Source organism: Lissotriton vulgaris, chromosome 8 (assembly GCF_964263255.1).
Source record: "Lissotriton vulgaris chromosome 8, aLisVul1.2, whole genome shotgun sequence".
Lineage (NCBI taxonomy): Eukaryota > Metazoa > Chordata > Amphibia > Caudata > Salamandridae > Lissotriton > Lissotriton vulgaris.
Window position 1 is genome coordinate 1,558,919,987 of NC_141696.1, and position 21,646 is coordinate 1,558,941,632.

The 21,646-nt window shown below is 45.6% G+C and overlaps 1 protein-coding gene across 46 annotated transcripts in view; it reads right to left on the reverse strand.

Moving 5' to 3' along the window:
• The window catches only part of LOC147700405 (uncharacterized), a 700,768-nt gene that overhangs the window by 126,682 nt on the left and 552,440 nt on the right, over window positions 1-21,646 (reverse strand). For 20 of the 46 annotated variants that reach the window (XM_086935784.1, XM_086935772.1, XM_086935787.1 and 17 more), the window contains 4 exons: window positions 14,588-14,644; window positions 12,018-12,074; window positions 10,298-10,354; window positions 8,586-8,642 (listed from right to left, as the gene is read on the reverse strand). The exons of 4 other annotated variants lie outside the window; for them this stretch is intronic. In XM_086935784.1, coding sequence (XP_086791910.1) covers window positions 8,586-8,642; window positions 10,298-10,354; window positions 12,018-12,074; window positions 14,588-14,644 — 228 coding nt within the window. The remainder of the gene's footprint in view (window positions 1-8,585; window positions 8,643-10,297; window positions 10,355-12,017; window positions 12,075-14,587; window positions 14,645-21,646) is intronic. 22 more of the 46 variants (XM_086935806.1, XM_086935805.1, XM_086935797.1 and 19 more) reach the window with 9 other exon arrangements.

Sequence of the window (21,646 nt, forward strand, 5' to 3'; positions counted from 1 at the left end):
GTCTGGAATGGAACAATTCTTCCTTTGTGGCGCCGAAAGGCAGCTGCACACCAAGAAAGGAAGCGAGCAACCGGTCAAAGGCTGAGCTAATCCTGTGTACAGTTGGTGGGGTAGGCAGCACGTGAGGCCGGGGGGGTGCTCATCCATGCTCTGGAAATGGCTGTGTGTCCCTCTGGCGGAACCGTGTGACCTTCAGCTGCACAATGACGCTCGTTCTCTACGAAAAATAGAACTTGATTTGGAGGACAGATGGGATGAAAAGGGTCGAGAACAGAGGATGAGTGACGAAAAACCGGAAGGCATGGAGCATGGAAGGAAGAGTGAAATGAGGGAGGAGACGAATGAAAAGAGGGAGGTTCGAAGCAGTGGTAAAGAAACACATGGTTGCTTCAAGTTAAAGCAACTAAAGTGTCGTCTTGGGAGAAGTGTGGGTGGGAAGCCGGATGGGGGCGGGAGAGCCTGGGAATGCGAGCGAGGGGAGGAGTGCAGAGGGTGCAGAGGCTGTCTTGGGAGAAGTGTGGGAGGGAAGCCGGATGGGGGCGGGAGAGCCTGGGAATGCGAGCGAGGGGAGGAGTGCAGAGGGTGCAGAGGCTGGGCTTGCAACGACATGTCGGGCAGGGGAGGGGGCCGAGCGGCGATGAGGGTGTGAAGCAGCAGGGGCCTGGAGGAATCTGGCTGGGGAGGGGGATGAGAAATGAACAGATGTCCGTGAGGTGTGGGAGGAGTGCCTGATGCGGGATATGGGCGGGAGAGCCTGGGAATGCGAGCGAGGGGAGGAGTGCAGAGACTGGGCTTGCATGCGATGCGCGAGCTTGTTTGTTCACGTGATTCACGTGAACTTCAAGAAAACCGCAGCTGAAAGCCCTTGGTTTGAAGAGGATTTTGCCGACATGAATTCTCGCTCCGCTCAATGCGCTTGCGCGCATTGATAGGCCGCGAGACCTAAAAAGAGAAAAAAGCAAGGGGTGGAAGGAGGGCGGTGGGGGGGGGGGTGGGGGGCAAAGCTCTGTTATCAGCCTACCAAACGGCATTGATTTCTGTCACGAGAGACATTTTTTTGAAGGTGTTAGTGCCAAAGTGCGTCTGTGAAAGAACGGTAGTTGTGACACAGATAGAGAGAGCAAAGAAGGATCCTCGAGATAAAAGAACCCTTAGTGGGGGCCAGAATAATACAGAGATATATTTTTATTTTTTATTTTCTTACCTCTTCTACCACCCTCAACCTCACCCCTCCCATTAGAAGAGTAATATAAACCTTATCACGTATTCGGTGGGGTGAAAGCCTAACTTAACAAGCATTTACAATGCAATGGTTTTGCCTTTGTAAAAGTTAGAGCTATTGGCATTGCTTATGACATTTTTATTTATGTTTTTTTCTTAAACATAAATAAATGGCATAGTCATTTACAATGCCAATAGCAGGGCAGGAGAGCAGACACCTAGTTTCATGAGAAAATGATGAAATAAATAGACAACGAGGAAAATGTCAATATTAGGAAATACAAGGAGGGGTCTGGCGTAGCTGTCAAATAGCGTGGAAATTATGAGGATAGACGGGGGGCGACTGAAAAGAAGACCCTTTCGACCACAATTAGAATATCAATAACGACGGCCTTCTCTATTCTTCAAATAAGCTTGAGCTTACAACTTTTACATAGATTCCTCGCTGACATGTTTAGGGAGTCTGTAGATCTTACTGCTATACTCAGCACGTAGTCTCAACCTGAAGTCTCACCTACGGATGCTGACTTGATGTCAAACTCACCAGGTCGCAATGCTAGGGTTGGATTCTCAAACCTTTGAGCACAGTCACGATCTCATGTGCTTTTAGTCCTGCTCAGGTTTTGCGTATCTACTATCTATCTGGGATCTCTGCATTGTTCAAAGTTCTCCTGTGTATTCTGGTACTCACTCAGTCTCTGGCTCGATCCCAGCTTTCTCCCTCTCTGCAGTAGTGACTATTCACGATGTGCCTCCTACACGCGTGTCTACTAGCGTAGGGCAGTCCAGGATTGCGTCAGAGGTATAGGGGAGGGTTCCATTGTCTTGTGCAGCAATAACCACGCAATGTTAGGGGAGGGGTCACACTCCGTGCTGAGCATTTACCATATGCCAGCAATGCGCTTCCGCCTCCCGGTGTTAGAAAACCAAGGTCACAAGCGACAACATACATTACTTTTTGTATAGAATGTCGAAAGCAAAAGAATCTACGTACACGTTTACAAGAAGAAAAATACTGAAAGACGTGCTATATTAGTATGCATGAATTCAAAATAAATACAGAGATGTGTTCTGACTAGCACATCTGAATCGTTGATCTCCAATATATCAAATAAACGAAAAACAATCAGAAATGCCAGCTTAAACAAGGGTCTACAGCCAGTGTTACCGACTGCACGGGAGTGTATTTCCCATCGGCGAAAGGGATGTAGTAGGGCATGTGCTCCTACGGTTGCATACCGCATTTTCTGACTTACGGAGAAATTGTCCAGTTGTTAGAATGAAAAAATAGTACTGAAACTGAAACAAAGAACTCCGCTGTCGAAAAAAAAAATGCTTAAAGAGGAGAAAACTGGAGGTCAAATTAAACGTGCGCTAATTTCTCTCACTTCCCAAAAAAATATTTACTGAACATGTCCGCGTTCGAGGTGGCTTGGTGGTGGTAGGTCACAGCCGACCGCCACGGAAATAACACCTTTCCATGTCACAAACCGAATATCCCGACTAGAACTTAGGAGACCCTATAAACAAACGGGTGAATACCTGCACGGCATTTTCCGGTATTGTATTTTAGGAATATCATTGTTTATAACACCATCTGAGCTAATTTATAGATCTAGCTATCGGCAATTACTGGTTTAAAATATCCTGCGCTTCGGACGGGTTCCCTGCTGCTTTGTTTAGGGCGGCACACTGATCAATAAAACGCCAACGGCCGTCCAGAGGAAACGGTTCTTCGCATGTATATTCTGGCTTCTTCTGTAAAGGTGATCGCTGTTGGTCCTTCTTCGAGGCTGTAGCCAATGGATGCGCCGCTCTCAGGGCGAGCCTCCGATGGTGGCGAAGCTGCGGCCAATCGCAGCGCGGCTCCAGCGATGACGCGGCGGCTCGAGAACCACTCCTAGCGCAGCGGCACTGAGGGGGCTCGACCGCCTCAGCCAATGGGAGGGCAGCTCCTTCGTTCTTGCTCTCCGCGGCCCCGGCGAGGTCCTCAAGTTATTCTCGGCCCCGGGCAGCGGCGTCAATCAGGGAGGCAGCGTTTGCACCGTAGTAGGAGGCGGCAGAGCGCTCGGGGTGCCACTAGTGCCTTACCAGATTTGGGGGCGTTCCCGAGAATCGGCTTTCGGCTGACGTAGCGTGAAGTAGCCAAAAGCCAAAAATTCTCGGGAACGCCCCCGAATCTGGTCCGAGATTGATGGACAGAGCCTTCTCTCAATGGCTAGCCTCCATTTATGGAGCTAGCCAATGAGAGAGTGGGGACGGTCCAGTCCCCACACACAGATATCATTAAGTTTTTCCTAGCGCATGCGTACTTCGTACGCATTGGCTAGGATACCTAAAAACTATATTGGCTGAGAAACACATAGCATAATACCGACAGCATTAGCGAAATAATAAGTATTTACAGCCTCTTAAGTGGTGTTCTTTAGTTGAACAGAAGACCTGGCACGAAAATATAACCAGCCAAGCTCGTCAAAAGTCTCCCGGCTGGTATTTAAAGGAGAAATGAGATTTGTGTCTATGGTTCATGTGTAGTGGAGACAGGTTGGTCTCTGGGAGAGGAGTATTTCACTCTTCCTGGTATACACTGCGCATTGATCCGCCACCCGCCTGGGCTTCTTTTAGAGGGGGCGGGCTCTCTTTAAAAGTGCAACATTGCACGCCTTTTGGAGAACATGCCATATCGACATGAGGGGTTGCCCCATGGGCACGAATAGTAAAGTCTACGTTAAATCAGTGCGGGTCATCTGTGTAGCTTACCTTTGTGTTGAGCATCAAACCCTAACCCTGTGAACTTGACCGTGTGCAGACACGGCCCGGCGTCGTTGCTAGGTCGGTTTTGTGGTGGTCGTTTCGCGCAGTTCGCGCGTGGAAGCGGGCGCCAGATGGCACAAAGAGCCTGCAGACTCCGGCCTCAGCAGCTTATTTGAGTACCCGTAAGGGAAGAAAGAGGGCACATGGGGCTCCTGCTGCTTTGCGGGGGAGGTACAGTGCGCTAGTGCCGGGGGCGGGTCTGTCCTTGATCCTCTGTCTGGCCCCCTCTTCGTGTCCCGTTAGCTTGACGCAGGCAGATGAGTTTTATTTTTTTCTCTCCCTATACAAAGGCTTCCCTGGAATCCAGCTGTCTGTCAGAGCGGTCCCTGGCTCCATCCACTGCTGACTCATTGTTTGCAGAGCCACTTTCCCACTTCTTCTCTCCACCTTCCCACTGCCCGCCTCCGACTCCTGCTAGCGCTTCCCACCCGTCCTGCAGGCTCCTGCCAAGCTGTGAGCCCCCTCGCATTGCAGACAGGAGCTTGCTCGTCTCTATGGTTACTGTAGGGCGCCTGGCATATGGGGCGGGGCCCAGAGCGACCCGCATGTGGCTTTCGCGCTATTCCTCTTGTGCAAAGGCTCCGTGCCAGCTATATTTAGAAACCTACCTTCTGAAGGTGAGTGGGTGCACAGTGTATTTTGTGCTTGAAAAACGCTCCCACGCCCCTTTCGAAGTAGCATCCTGTCGACACGCACCCGAGCCGTATAAAGGGGCCTCTACGAGACGCTCTCGTGGTCGTGGGTGTACCTCCGGAATACTTAGAAGCTACAAGCGGACAGACCGATCGCCCCCCTCCTGAGCCTGCCGAAACATGGGGCTATATATAGGAAAGCAGGGCATATTACAGCCTCCCGAGTATTATACGCAAGAAACTGAACACCAAGACTTTAGACCGAAAGAAAGCTCACGAGAACAGACTAATTCCCTGACTCGTCAAAGGAAGCAGTTCTCTCGCTCTACTATGCTGCTTACCCCAGGACAAGGTTAGGAGTCTTAACTGATGGTCATGGTAGAATATGGGTGCCCAAGCGCCTGCTTCTTTTTTCAGAGGCAGTATTCATCGCTACCCTAGTGCAGGGCTTCTTCTTACCCTCTTAAATTCGGACAGAGTAAGTGTGCATTTTCAGGCAGAGTAAGTGTGCATTTTGTCTGAATTCTGTTCCGATGACAGCCTTCCAGCTCCTTAAGTCATGTTACCCGAGGTGAGATATTAGACGCTCTGACGGAAAAGTTTAATAAGGAATATTTAAAGAGATCCTTGCTGCCCACATTAAAGCATATTTCAGCCTCGTAAGAAGGGTAGGATTGACGCACTTCTTGTTCCTCTAAAATACATTCTAGTGTCCATTTTTGTGACTTAAAGAGCAAACCTAGCCTGCTCCTCAAACGTATACCAAAATGTGGTCGCACTCTGATCATACTTCCCGTTGAGCGACTGCCACTCTCGCCATCGCTTAAAAATAATTATTTCCTTCTTATTCCCTCAGATAACTAAGCTACTCACGTCCTTTCCATGCACATTCCACACCATTGCACCCCCTCTGCCTCGTTCGGTGCACCTATCACACCACCTTTCTCAACCCTTTCGTGTCTTATTCAGCGGTTTAAAACTTGGCCCTGTACAGGCCTCAACTGCCTTCTTAGTTCGAAGCCTACCAGACAGCTGTCTGAAAGTTTCCCTGGGAATGCGGGTCGCCCCTTACTATTTGCTTTGTAACTCACAGTTGCTTGCTTTTTATTAGCCGGCTTTATTTGTCCAGCTTGAGTTGTCCCCTCCCGTGTAGCAAACTTTGTTTACGCTATCCTTACGAATACTTGCTTTCTGTAAACGTGCCTTTAAATCATGTTCTTACCTTGTCATGTTTGCTTTGCATTTAAAGAGGTCCAATGTCAGGCTCTGTCTTCTGCGGGAGTTAGGTGTTAACTATTCCGTCTCTGACTTCAAAGTGAGAGAATATCTGTAACAGTCCTGCTATGTACCCATGTGAGGAAAGGCTATAGGATGTTGTTTTTTCTAGAGCACACCAAAAATGAGCTGTCTCCTATTTCAAAATATTTCAGAATTAGGAAAGCATAAATGAAGCAAATTTTTTTGTAATTATGAAGTGTGGTGGAAACAAATATTTGAATACGATCAAAACACATAAAATAGGTGTCTGTGCAGATCTAATGGTCATTTCAATTGAATAAGTTTTCTGTGTTATGGCAGTACACTATCACACCATGCATATTCTACACTACGCGTTTCCACTTTAAACCACTCTACAATACTCTACTCCACTCTATCCCCTTCCCCGCCACTCTGCGCCACACCACTCTCTCCCTCCTCAATCTATTCCGCTCTACTCCAACCTACCCCACTCTAACCCACTCCAGTCAACACCACCACACTAACTTAGCGAGGGTAATAAAGGCCCATGGGTTGCGACTTACATCCTACGCAGACGACACCCAACTGGTTCTGGCGATCCACAAGGACGGCCCAGCGGTGGCAGCCAATTTCCAAAGGGCCATGCTTGCTGTCAGTACCTGGATGTCCTCCAATTGTCTGAGGCTTAACTCAGACAAAACCGAGGTCATGACCTTTGGTAAACTCTCCCCGGACTGGTCTTCCACTTGGTGGCCTAACCAGCTGGGCTCTCCACCTGTCCCAGTTGAAAAGGCTAGAAACCTGGGAGTCATTTTTGACAGCAAGTTGTCATTTAACCTTCATGTCAACAAGGTTGTGTCATCTGCGTTCTTTATTCTAAAGAAAATCAGGAAAATACTGCCTTACCTCCCCACCTCAGCTGGGAAGACCCTGGTCTCTACCCTAGTGTTTTCCAAAATTGACTACGGGAATGCCCTCTTCCTTAATACTCAGAAACTCGTTCTATCTAAGTTGCAGTCCATACAGAATGCGGCTGCAAGAATTCTTCTTGACATCCCCCGCCATCAGCCAACCACCTCAGCCATTCGTCACCTGCATTGGCTAAGAGTAGAGGGCCGTATTAAATTCAAGGCCCTCTGCATCGCCTACAAGGCAGTGCATGGCGTCGGTCCAAAGTTTCTGATTGAAGCGTTCCAGTTGTATAGCCCCAAGAGACAGCTGAGATCCGCCAACACCTGCCTGCTTCCGGTACCTCGCACGAGAACGGCAACTTGGGGAGACAGGCGCTTCTTGGTTGCCACACCCAAACTTTGGAACCTTCTGCCACTCACCATAAAAACTGCCCCCAATCTGATGAGCTTTCGTAGGCTCTTAAAGACATGGTTGTTCAACCAGTAAGCCTGCTGCTCGGTCTCTCTATCCGCCACATGCGCAGAGACACCTTCGGGTATTTGTTTGCGCAATAAAAATCTCGAAAGAAAAAAAAAAAAACATAGTCCTGCTGCACTGCAGCCACACAGGTGTACAGCATGGCTAAAACACATTCCCCAGAGCCAATAGCTCTCGCATAGGTGAGACTTATTGGTGTTGCCAATGCTTGTTGTACCTTGCACCTTAATTTTCCCTGTATAAATTTCATAAGCATAATCAAAAAGTCTAACAGACAGACTTCACACATTTTTTAACCAGAAGGCTGAACAGAAGCAAATTAGGCAATTGCATTCTTTTACAAAACCCAAGCAAGCATTGGATTTTGTATCTTGTACCTTATTCTTTTTCCAGCCTAATCTGTCTGACCACTGCAAAGCATGTTGAATGTAGTTCCATGCATTTTGGAGCAATTTCTATTGATTTGAATGGGCCTCCTTCCGATTCTGAGAATTCTGAAGATTTGAATGCACACTTTCAGAGGCATATCTGTTGCCCGTGGGTGAAAAAAAATGACCTGTTCAGTCCACTGTTGCTGCTGTCCTTGCAATAGGGAGGGTTGCGTGGCTCTTTTCAGAATTGGGAAGATTTGGAAAAAGATGCTTAATTTGATCCACATGAGTCTGTCTGTGGCAAAATTGTGCACTTTTGATCTTTGGTCCTTCTTCGAGGCTGTAGCCAATGGATGAGCCGCTCTCAGGGCGAGCCTCCGATGGTGGCGAAGCTGCGGCCAATCGCAGCGCGGCTCCAGCGATGACGCAGCGGCTCGAGAACCACTCCTAGCGCGACGGCACTGAGGGGGCTCGACCGCCTCAGCCAATGGGAGGGCAGCTCCTTCGTTCTTGCTCTCCGCGGCCCCGGCGAGGTCCTCAAGTTATTCTCGGCCCCGGGCAGTGGCGGCAATCAGGGAGGCAGCGTTTGCACCCTAGTAGGAGGCGGCAGAGCGCTCGGGGTGCCATTAGTGCCTTACCAGATTCGGGGGCGTTCCCGAGAATCGGCTTTCGGCTGACGTAGAGTGACGTAGCCAAAAGCCAAAAATTCTCGGGAACGCCCCCGAATCTGGTCCTAGATTGACGGACAGAGCCTTCTCCCAATGGCTAGCCTCCATTTATGGAGCTAGCCAATGAGAGAGTGGGGACGGTCCAGTCTCCACACACAGATATCATTAAGTTTTTCCTAGCGCCTGCGTACTTCGTACGCATTGGCTAGGCAAAACCTAAAAAGGATTTCACAGTACCTTTGGTTACTCACCATCATCTCTCCTTTCTTCCGAGACTCCTGTGGTACGTCCCTCTCCCGTCTGAGAACCTGCGAAGAAAATAAAATCACAGTGTGAACAACCAGATCGAGTTTTGTCTAGATACCAACGAAATGAGAACATTGAAAAGACAATATAGGCTCCGCAACATTATAGAAGACCAGATAAGGGAAGGAGACGAACATATTTGAGGAATTGTATTTACTCTGCCATAATAGTAATAAACCGGTCAAAATTGAGCACTGCATTCAGCCTCCTAGATTTTGTTTCTGCCCATCTCTCTGACAATGGGTAGTGACAGGGCAATGGCTGGACTGCATGGGTAGTGCTCAGGGGATTGTAGCAGTGCATGAGTTACTGCCTGGATCATTGCATGAGTGCATGGGTAGTGACAGGATGATTAGAGTGCTGCAAAGAGAGTGCATGATGAATTTATAAGTGCTTGGGTTTTGGCGGAGTGATTGGATAAGTACATGGTGCTGACTGGGTGATTGGAGAAGTGCATGGGTAGCGACAGGGCGATGGCTGGACTGCCTGGGTGGTGCTCAGGGGATTGTAGCAGTGCATTGTTAGTGCCTGGGTCATTGCATGAGTACTGACTGGATGATTAGAGTACTGCAAGGAGAGTGCATGGTGAATTTATAAGTGCGTGTATTTTAGCAGAGTGATTGGATAAGTAGATGGTGATGGCTTGGTGATTTGGAGGAGTGCATGGGTGTTGGAGGGACAGGCTGCCCGAGCAGGAAGACTCACTTGATGCAGATTTTCCGAACCTCACAGCCGAGCGCTGGCAGATGTATAGGGGAGGCGCTGAAAGGGTTAACCCTTTGGCCTTCCCTACACAGTTGACCTCCCGGTCGGTTCCGCCGGAAAGCCAATCAGCTGCCCTGGACCTCCTAGTAGAGGGCGGTCCACACCAGGAGCCAGAGATCCACCAGGAAGAAGACGGGCGGTTGAGGAGAGAGGCATAAGTCGGGCAGAGGACGGAGACGCCACGTCACGACGAGAGCAAGATGCAGGGAGCCATTGCAGAATCGGAAGCCCTGCAGCGAGACCAGGAGGGAGAAAACACCGACGACGAGTCGACGGAGGAGTGTTGGACCCCTCAGGAGAGCTGGAACATCGCTTCCGCAACTCAGGAGTGTTGTGGCCACCGCAGTGATCGTTAAGCGGGAAGAGGGATGGGTACCGGTCGAGATAGCATTAGTATGTAATGAGGCACGGACCTGTCAAAACTAAAAGAAAACAGCAAACAACGAAAGCAGCAGACAACCAGAAAAGAGAATCGGTTGGGATTTCTGCTTTCTTTTCTTTATTTTATTTCTTTTTTTTTGCCACAGAACATCCTCGAGAAAAGAGATAAAAGCGGGTGGGGGGGAGCAAAGCTCTGTTATCATCAGACTACCAAATGGCATTGATTTCTGTCACAAGATAAATTTTTTTAAGGTGTTGGTGCCAAAGTGTGTCTGTGAACGAAAGGTAGTTGTGACACAGATAGAGAGAGCAAAGAAGGATCCTCGAGATAAAAGAACCCTCAGTGGGCGTCACAATAATACAGACATATTTGTTTTTTTTTCTTTTCTTACCTCTTTTACCACCCTCAACCTCACCCCTCCCACTAGAAGAGTAATATGAACCTTATCACGTATTCGGTGTGGTGAAGGCCTATCTTAAAAAGGATTTCACAGTGCCTTTGGTTACTCACCATCATCTCTCATTTCTTCCGAGACTCCTGGGGTACGTCCCTCTCCCGTCTGAGAAACTGCGAAGAAAAGAAAATCACAGTGTGAACAACCAGATCAAGTGTTTTGTCAAGATACCAACGAAACGAGAACATTGAAAAGACATTCTAGGCTCCGCAACATTATAGAAGACCAGATAAGGGAAGGGGACGAACATATTTGAGGAATTGTATTTACTCTGCCATAATAGTAATAAACCGGTCAAAATTGAGCACTGCATTTGGCCTCCTAGATTTTGTTTCTGCCCATCCCTCGGACAATGGCTAGTGACAGGGCAATGGCTGGATTGCATGGGTAGTGCTCAGGGGATATTAGCAGTGCATGAGTTACTGCCTGGGTCATTGCATGAGTGCATGGGTAGTGACAGGATGATTAGAGTGCTGCAAAGAGAGTGCATGATGAACTTATAAGTGCTTGGGTTTTGGTGGAGTGATTGGATAAGTACATGGTGCTGACTGGGTGATTGGAGGAGTGCCTGAGTAGTGACAGGGCAATGGCTGGACTGCATAGGTGGTGCTCGGGGGGGGTGTAGCAGTGCATTTGTTAGTGCCTGGGTCATTGCATGAGTACGGGGTACTGACTGGATGTTTAGAGAACTACAAGGAGAGTGCATGGTGAATTTATAAGTGCTTGGATGTTGGCGGAGTGATTGGATAAGTACATGGTGCTGGCTGGGTGATTGGAGGAGTGCATGGGTGTGGGAGGGACAGGCTGCCCGAGCAGGAACTCCAAACCTCACAGCAGAGGGCTGGCAGTAGATGTTTAGGGGAGGCACTTAAAGGGTTAACCCTTTGGCCTTCCCTACACAGGTGACCGCCTGGCCGGTTCCGTCGGAAAGCCAATCTGGTGCCCTGGACCGCCTAGAAGAGGGCAGTCCACACGAAGAGCCAGAGATCCACCAGGAAGAAGACGAGCAGTTGAGGAGAGAGGCGGAAGTCGGGCAGAGGACGGAGACGCTGTGTCACGACGTGAGCAAGACGCAGGGAGCCACAGCAGAATCGGAAGTACCTGCAGTAAGACCAGAAGGGGAGAGAACACTGACGACGAGTCGACGGAGGAGTGGTGGACCCCTCAGGAGAGCTGGAACATCGCTGCCGCAATTCAGAAGAGTTGCGGCCATCGCAATGAGCAATTGTTAAGCGGGAGGGTGTTTGGTACTGGTCTAGATAGCCTGAGTATGTAATGAGGCACGGGCCTGTCAAAACTAAGAAAGAAAACAGCAAACAACGAAAGTAGCAGACAACCAGAAAAGAGAATCGGTTATTTCTGCTTTCTTTTTATTTCTTTTGTTTTATTGATTTTTTCCCCACAGAACATCCTTGAGAGAAAAGAGAAAAAAGAGGGGGGTGGGGGGGAGTTCTGCTATCATCAGCCTACCAAACTGAATTGATTTCGGTTACAAGATACTTTTTTTTTAAGGTGTTAGTGCCAAAGTGTATTTCTATGAACGAAAGGTAGCTGTAACACAGATAGAGGGAGCAAAGAAGGATCCAGGAGATAAAAGAACCCTCAGTGGGCGCCACAATAATACAGAGACAAATTTTTTTAAATGTTATTTTCTTACCTCTTCTACCACCCTCAACCTCACACCTCCCACTAGAAGAGTAATACAAACCTTATCACGTATTCGGTGTGGTGAAGCCCTATCTTAAAAAGAATTTCACATTGCTCTTGGTTACTCACCATTATCTCTCCTTTCTTCCGAGCCTCCTGGGGTACATCCCTCGCCCGCCTGAGAACCTGCGAAGAAAAGGAAAAAAATCCCAGTTTGAACAACCAGATCAAGTGTTTTGTCAACATACCAATGAAACGAGAACTTGAAAAGACATTATAGGATCCATGACATTATAGAAGACCAGAGAAGGAAGTAGACGAACATATTTGAGGAATTGCATTTACTCCGCCATAATTGCAATAAAACGGTCAAAATTGAGCACTGCATTAGGCCTCCTAGATTTTGTTTCTGCCCATCCCTCTGACAATGGGTAGTGACAGGGCGATGGCTGGACTGCATGGGTAGTGCTGGGGAGATTGTAGTAGTGCATGAATTACTGCATGGGTCATTGCATGAGTGCATGGGTAGTGACAGGATGATTAGAGTGCTGCAAAGAGAGTGCATGATGAATTTATAAGAGCTTGGGTTTTGGCGGAGTGATTGCATAAGTACATGGTGCTGACTGGGTGATTGGAGGAGTGCATGGGTAGTGACAGAGGGATTTCTGGAGTGCATGGGTACTACCTGGGTAATTGGAGGAGTGAATCAGTGGTGTGTATGTGGTTAGAGGTCTGCATGGGAAGTGCTCAGGGGATTGTAGCAGTGCATGAGTTAGTGCCTGGGTCATTGCATGAGTGCATGGGTAGTGACAGGATGATTAAAGTACTGCCAGAAGAGTGCATGGTGAATGTATAAGTGCTTGGGTTTTGGTGGAGTGATTGGATAAGTACATGATGCTGGATGGGTGATTGCAGGAGTGCATGGGTAGTGACAGAGGGATTTCTGGAGTGCATGGGTACTACCTGGGTAATTGGAGGAGTGAATCAGTGATGTGTATGGGGTTAGAGGTCTGCATGGGAAGTGCTCAGGGGATTGTAGCAGTGCATGTGTTTGTGCCTGGGCCATTGCATAAGTACATGGTGCTGGCTGGGTGATTGGAGGAGTGCATGGGTAGTGACAGGGCGATAGCTAGACTGCATGGGTAGTGCTCAGGGGATTGTAGCAGTGCACGAGTTAGTGCCTATCATTGCATGAGTGCATGGGTAGTGACAGGATGATTAGCGTGCTGCAATGAGAGTGTATGGTGAATTTAAGTGCTTGGGGTTAGGCGGAGTGATTGGATAAGTACACGAGCGCTGACTAGATGAAAAGAGTACTGCAAGGAGAGAGCATGGTGAATTTATAAGTGCTTGGATTTTGGCAGAGTGATTGGATAAGTACAGAGTGCTGGATGGGTGATTGGAAGAGAGCAAGGGTAGTGACAGTGGGATTTCTGGAGTGCATGGGTACTACCTGGGTAATTGGAGGAATGAATCAGTAGTGTTTAGGTGGTTAGAGGTCTGCATGGGAAGTGCTCAGGGGATTTTAGGAGTGCATGTGTTAGTGCCTGGGTCATTGCATGAGTGCATGGGTACTGACTGGATGATTAGAGTACTGCAAGGAGAGTGCATGGTGAATTGATAAGTGGGAGTATTTTGGCAGAGTGATTGGATAAGTACATGGTGCTGGCTGGGTGATTGGAGGAGTGCATGGGTGTGGGAGGGACAGGCTGACCGAGCAGGAAGACTCACTTGATGCAGATTTTCTGAACCTCACAGCCGAGTGCTGGCTGATGTATAGGGGTGGCGCTCAAAGGGTTAACCCTTTGGCCTTCCCTACACAGTTGACCTCCCGGTCGGTTCCGCCGGAAAGCCAATCAGCTGCCCTGGACCGCCTAGTAGAGGGCGGTCAACACCAGGAGCCAGAGATCCACCAGGAAGAAGACAAGCGGTTGTGGAGAGAGGCAGAAGTCGGTCAGAGGACGGAGACACCACGCCACGACGAGAGCAAGATGCAGTGGCAGAATTGGAAGCCCTGCAGCGAGACCAGGAGGGAGAGAACACCGACGACCAGTCGACGGAGGAGGGGTGGACCCCTCAGGAGAGCTGGAACATCGCTTCCGCAACTCAGGAGTGTTGAGGCCACGCAGTGATCGTTAAGCGGGAAGAGGGATGGGTACCGGTCTAGATAGCATTAGTATGTAATGAGGCACGGACCTGTCAAAACGAAGAAAGAAAACAGCAAACAACGAAAGCAGCAGACAACTAGAAAAGAGAATCGGTTGGGATTTCTGCTTTCTTTTCTTTGTTTTGTTTTATTTTATTTTTTTGCCCTAGAACATCCTCGAGAAAAAAGAAAAAAAAGCAAGGGGTGGAAGGAGGGGGGGGGGGGGGGGGGGGGCAAAGCTCTGTTATCAGCCTACCAAACGGCATTTATTTCGGTCACGAGATACATTTTTTTAAGGTGTTAGTGCCAAAGTGCGTCTGTGAAAAAAAGGTAGTTGTGACACAGAGAGAGCAAAGAAGGATCCTCGAGATAAAAGAACCCTTAGTGGGGGCCAGAATAATACAGAGATTTATTTTTATTTTTTATTTTCTTACCTCTTTTACCACCCTCAACCTCACCCCTCCCACTAGAAGAGTAATACAAACCTTATCACGTATTCGGTGGGGTGAAGGCCTATCTTAAAAAGGATTTCACAGTGCCTTTGGTTACTCACCATCATCTCTCCTTTCTTCCGAGACGCCTGGGGTACGTCCCTCTCCCGTCTGAGAACCTGCGAAGAAAATAAAATCACAGTGTGAACAACCAGATCAAGTGTTTTGTCAAGATACCAACGAAACGATAACATTGAAAAGACATTATAGGCTCCGCAACATTATAGAAGACCAGATAAGGGAAGGAGACGAACATATTTGAGGAATTGTATTTACTCTGCCATAATAGTAATAAACCGGTCAAAATTGAGCACTGCATTCGGCCTCCTAGATTTTGTTTCTGCCCATCTCTCTGACAATGGGTAGTGACAGGGCGATGGCTGGACTGCCTGGGTGGTGCTCAGGGGATTGTAGCAGTGCATGTGTTAGTGCCTGGGTCATTGCATTAGTATGGGGGTACTGACTGGATGTTTAGAGTACTGCAAGGAGAGTGAATGGTGAATTTATAAGTGCTTGGTTGTTGGCGGAGTGATTGGATAAGTACATGGTGCTGGCTGGGTGATTGGAGGAGTGCATGGGTGTGGGAGGGACCGGCTGCCCGAGCAGGAAGACTCACTCGATGCAGATTTTCCGAACCTCACAGCCGGGCGCTGGCAGGAGATGTATAGGGGAGGCGCTCAAAGGGTTAACCCTTTGGCCTTCCCTACACAGGTGACCGCCCGGTCGGTTCCGCCGGAAATCCAATCAGTTGCCCTGGACCGCCTAGAAGAGGGCGGTCCACACAAGGAGGCAGAGATCCACCAGGAAGAAGAGGAGCGGTTGAGGAGAGAGGCGGAAGTCGGGCAGAGGACAGAGATGCCGCGTCACAACGCGAGCAAGACGCAGGGAGCCACGGCAGAATCGAAAGTACCTGCAGTAAGACCAGGAGGGAGAGAACACAGACGACGAGTCGACGGAGGAGTGGTGGACCCCTCAGGAGAGCTGGTACATCGCTCCCGCATCTCAGGAGAGTTGAGGCCATCGCAATGAGCAATCGTTAAGCGGGAGGGGGGTGGGTACTGGTCTAGATAGCCTGAGTATGTAATGAGGCACGGGCCTGTCAAAACGAAGAAAGAAAACAGCAAACTACAAAGCAGCAGACAACCAGAAAAGAGAATCGGTTATTTCTTCTTTCTTTTTATTTCATTTGTTTTATTGATTTTTTTTCCACAGAACATCCTCGAGAGAAAAGAGAACAAGAATTTACAATGCAATAGGTCTCGCAGCATTAAAGTTTGAGTTATTGGCATTGTTTATGACAATGCATTGCATTAATTTGTTAGCAATCTTTGAATTTGTATAAAAATGATTTGCAAATAGTCAGTTGTTGTTAAAAAAATAAGCAATGTTGTGAATAATCTTGTTTGGTACTTTTGTAGTGATAAGCATATATTGTAAGTATTACTTTTGAGATCATCTACCAGCAAGACTTTCTAAGTTTATTTTTAGTTATTAATATACTTTGCATTTAGAGATAACAGTACTTTGTAGTTTGTAAGTAAAGATGTAAACATTGTGATTTTCAGTTTAAGATTTATTTTTGTTTTTCTTTGTAAAAACATTTCCATTCTTATTGTATATGACTAAAATATTAAGTTAAAGTAAACATGTAAGTTTTAAATTACACAGATGCACTTGTGACTGTTAGTGCAGCTGCTATGTTAAGACTCGGCATGCGTAGGTGTAGATACAAGCGCAAAAACGCAAATGTAATCTTACTCTTTCTATCATTGCTATGTGAAAGTCCTACTATGTGCTTTTTAACTTTGTGTGCACTCTATGGTCATTTATTTTAATCGTTACATCTAGCGCTCTGCTGTGCTTTGGTGGCAGGTGATCGTTTCAGAAATCTCCTTAAACATGTTTCTTATGCAATTAGCAACCATTGACAAACGCTATACCTTGACTTGCTGTACGTATTATGTTGTTACGTGTTGTATTATATATTTGGATGCAATGACAGAAATAGCAAAATAGAAGTCGGGTAACAGTACGCTATGCATATATTAGTTAGCTATTTTAGTTACATTACGTGCAGTTTATCGTTATATGTTTAAATCGCTACATCTACCTCTCAACTGTGCCTTGGGGCCAGGTCTATGTATGTTTTTATCGGACATGTAACATAAATGCACATTATACGTTCGCAAGTTTGTATCGTTAAGATATGCAGCTGTTTAAGTGTTGTATGTGTAGAACGTTTTAGTTAAAGAAAATGGCGGATGTAGCAATGTTCCGTAACGATAGTTACGTTGCCGAGTGTTGCGGTCTAGTTTTTTTTGTTTCGCGTGTATTTTTTAATCGACGTGTGCCACATCCAATGAATTGCTACGTTGTATTACGTGGCGTAACAATTATTGCGCGTGAAGTTTTCAGATTTTTAACTACGTACTTTGTCAAAGTAGTGTTCAGTTTGCTGAGTGTTTAATGCGCCGTCTAATAGGTAAGTGTTTCTTAAAATTAATGTATTAATGTTTTGGCATGTATGTGTTCACATATAGTCTGTGTATTAATATGCTACTGTTTCTTTATGTAAGCGAATGTTTTGTTGTACACATTTTTGTCTTCTCGGTACTTGCATGCATGCTACTATTGCTTACGTAATGTTTATTATTTTGCTTTACTGTGTGCTATATGTTGTAATATGATAGTTCTACTTAAAGTATGTTCGCTGTTGCAATCTGGATGCATGCAATTTTTTCTTCTACAGGTGCAGGCTACATGAGTGTTCGCACGCACCCATTCAGTAGTTGGCGTCTTAGCTGACTCTAAACAATGTTTCTGGAAGACTAGTGTTACATTGTAATTCTTAATGCTTACTGTATTGCTCTTGTTATGGCTAAATATAGGATAGTATTAGTGTAGCAGTGTATCACATAGAATGCGATTGAGTTGTTGTTGTCAGTGCAGCTGCTATGTTAAAGCTGACTAGGCAAACGCAGAGCTGCAAGTGCAAAGAGGCAAATGTAACCCTACCTTTGGCATTATCGCTATGTCAAAGTTCTGGTATGTGCTTTGTAATCGCACGTACAGTTTATGGTTAGATGTTGTAATCTCAACGTAGCGCTTTGCTCTGTCTAGGTTCTAGGTGTACGCTTCGTAAATGTTTGTAAATATGTATCTAATGTAACTAGCAACTGTTGACAAAGGCTATAGCCAGACTTCTTGTAATTATGATGTTGTGTGTGTTTTGTGTCTGGGGCTTGGAATTAGTTGTAAGTTGTGCTTTGGTTCAGGCTGCTGTGAAGAAGCATAGAGAGGAAGCAGATTCACCGACTACAGAATGTTCTCTATAGGTCTAGTTCTTTAATCTCACTTAAAGCTTTACAGTAACACGTATTTCACGATGTGCAAATCAAAAAAACTTTATACGTTTAATACAGCTGACAGTGGATGAGTGTAAAGTAAAGAACTGAGTTCACTAGTTGTTTTCTCTTTACAGCTGCTTCTTGTTGCAATTATTAAACAACTCTCGCCTTACTGGAAAATAAATAACTTAACATAATGGGCAAAGCAGTAAATGGTATGTGACTGTTTGCAGGCACCTATTCAGTTGTCGGCCTCTTAGCTCAGTTTGCTAACTAGACAAAAAGTGGAGATATTGTGGCACAAGGACAGGCTACCTGACTCTTTGCACGCACCTATTTAGTACTTAGATTCTCAGCTGACTCTGAAAGACTAGTTTCACATTGTATTAAATGCTGACTGTATTGCTCTTGTTATGGCTAAATATATGACAATAATAGTGTATTGGCAATGGCGCTAAATGCACTGTTATGATGTACAATGCTATCAACTTGTGCTTTGCTTCGGTGGCAGGTGTACGTTTTGTAAATATTTGAAAATATGTATCTTATGTAACTAGGCACTATTGACAAAAGCTATAGCCAGACTTGCTGCAAGTATGATGTCCTTAACTGTTTTAGCATTGCTATGTGAAAGTCGTGGTATGTGCTTTGTAACGTTGCGTTCAGTTTATGATTATATGTTTCAATCGCTACATTTATCGTTCTGCTCTACCTCGGTGCCAAGCATATTTTTTGTAAATTCTCGTAAATATGTATGTTATGCAACTAGCAACTATTGACAAAGGCTATAGCCTGACTTCTTGTATGTATAATGTTTCTACCTGTTTTATCCTATATTTAGACGCAATGATACAAACAGCAAAATACAAGTTAAGTGGCACAGTACGCTCCGCATATATTATTGAGCTATTTTAGTTACGTGTTTTTAAGATATGGCTTTAATAACATTAGCTACGCCCTTTTAACAGATTGTCTCTCTGTCTAGTTGTTTCATCTTACTTAAAGCCCTGGAGTAACACATATTTGAACAGAAACAAGAAAATGGGAATCAAAGCATAAGGTGCCAGCACTAGTCTTAAAAGTCCCTATCAGTTTTGGTGAAAAAAAAGGTGCAAACAACGGGCTGGAAGCACAATTCCCTATACTCCCTCAAATTAAAGGCCGATTCAAAGAACCTAACCTTCAACAATTTAACAGCACATAATAGCCCAGCACACTTTAAACACAATTTGTAACAAAGAATGGTTCAGAAAGGATCTAGTTTCAAGAGCAAGTCGATGTTCAGTTTCAGTTATTCTTTATTATTCAGTCTTTAAAAACTTTTGAAAGCATCACTTTTGGAACCGCCAACGCGTTTCGTCCCAACCAGGGACTTCTTCAGGGCTTCAACAGTGAATATAGGCTATTCTGGTTGACAATTTCTTATTAGTTCCAAAATGATAGCTATTATATCTCAGAGAAAGGAGTGTTCTATTTGGTAACCCTTTAATTGCTCGCAACTGATGATTATAGGATCTCACTTTAGAGCGTTTCTTCATGTGTTAGGCATCATATTTAGCAGATGGAAAGTCTGTTTTACAAAGCAGTGCCCCGGATATGGTAGTTCGGGTCCCGCAAAGAAAGTCCTCGGTCGTCTCCGCTCCACAGGGTTCACCACAATACATATCGTTACATATCGATACAGACTTTCCATCTGCTAAATATGATGCCTAACATATGAAGAAACGCTCTAAAGTGAGATCCTATAATCATCAGTTGCGAACAATTAAAGGGTTACCAAATAGAACACTCCTTTCTCTGAGATATAATAGCTATCATTTAGGAACTAATAAGAAATTGTCAACCAGAATAGCCTATAATCACTGTTCAAGCCCTGAAGAAGTCCCTGGTTGGGACGAAACGCGTTAACGGTTCCAAAAGTGATGTTTTCAAAAGTTTTTAAACACTGAATAATTAAGAATAACTGAAACTGAACATCGACTTGCTCTTGAAACTAGATCCTTTCTGAACCATTCTTTTTTACAAATTGTGTTTAAAGTGTGCTGGGCTATTATGTGCTAGTAACACATTTTATTATCTGAAAATCTCAAGAATTTTGTACGTTTAACACAACTGACGCTTGATGAGTGCGAAGTAATAAGCTGAGTCACTTGTTTTTTTTCCTCTTTAGAACAACTTGTTGCATTTAGCAAAGGCCCTCTCCCTCCTTAAAAATAGTTACATAACATGTTGCCCAAAGCAGTACAGGCTATTTGACTGTACGCACGCACACATTCAGTGGTTGCTCTTTCAGCTGACTCTGAAACACTAGTGTTTACATTGTATTTAATGTTAATTGTATTACTCTTGTTATGGCTAAATATATGGCAGTATGAGTGTATTGACAATGGCACTGAACGAACTGTTATAACGCTAGCTCTCTGCTGTGCTTTGGTGGCAGGTGTGCATTTTGGAAATCTCTAAACATGTATCTTGTTAGCTATTTTAGTTACCTTACGTACAGTTTATCGTCATATGTTTAAATGGCTACATCTACCTCTCTACTGTGCCTTGACGCCAGGTCTACGTATGTTTTTATCGTACATGTAAGATAAATGTATCGGCTATACTTTATTTTGATTATGAGAAAGTAGCATTCATAGTTATTAAAATGGCACTTATAACTGCACAAATGTTGTGTACGTGGCAAGACGCAGGCAGCTGGCGTGTATGTAACACGTAATAGTAGTTGTCATTGTGCGCTCGCATGTGTAAGTAATAGCAATTTGCTATAGACGTTTTGAGAATGTTTGAGAAATTGTCTGGCATGTATGCGAGACGTACTAATTAATGCTTGTGACTGTGCGCGTGCATGTTTTGTTTACAGCACTTTTCTGAGGACTTTTTGCAGAACGTACATTATAGTGACTATCAAGACAGGTGTGTATTTTAAATTATCCCTCAAACTAGTATTTTTTTTAGTGTCAAAATTCCAGGCTACTTGACTCTTCACAGACACTCATTCAGTTGTTGGCCTCTTAGCTAAATCTGCCAACTAGACAAAAAAGTAGAGCATAAAAGCCCCTAACAAAGAGAGGTAAGCATGTATGCATGCAGAGAGGTGAGTGAGATACAAGCGTTGCCTGCTCCTTAAGCATTAGAAACAAAAGTGTGTGTCAAAATTACAGGCTACTTGACTATTTACACACACCCATTCAGTTGTTGGCCTCTTAGCTTAATCTGCCAACTAGACAAACAACTAGAGCATAAAAGCCCAACTCTGCCTAAGATGAACCATCCCTGAAAGTGGGTCATTGCACTGTCCTGTAAAGTCGAGCAAAGAAAAACTAACAAAGATAGGTAAGCATGTATGCATGCAGAGAGGTGAGTGAGATACTAGCGCTGCCTGCTTCTTAAGCATTAGAAACAAAAGTGTGGGTCAGAATTACAGGCTAGCTCCTGTTGGCCTCTTAGCTAGGTTTTAAAGTGAAAGTGGAATCCGCTGCTCTCATTATGTCTTGGCAATGAGAACATAAGGCGTATGACTTTTATGCCATGACTCCTCTCATCTAGTGAGCTTCAAACCTAGAAACATCTATACCGGTCTCAGGCAGAATCCATTTCACCCAGTGGGCTAAAGTAGCTGATGCTACCCGATGAAAGAGTTTCTCAAGGGCAATTAAGAGCTGACCCACCCCTGTGGACATAACAAAAATATATCATGCATAAAAGTAAAATAAATTTTAGGTTTTTATAATCTGCGTAAGAGCAGCTATGATTTGTACGCGTCTAGAG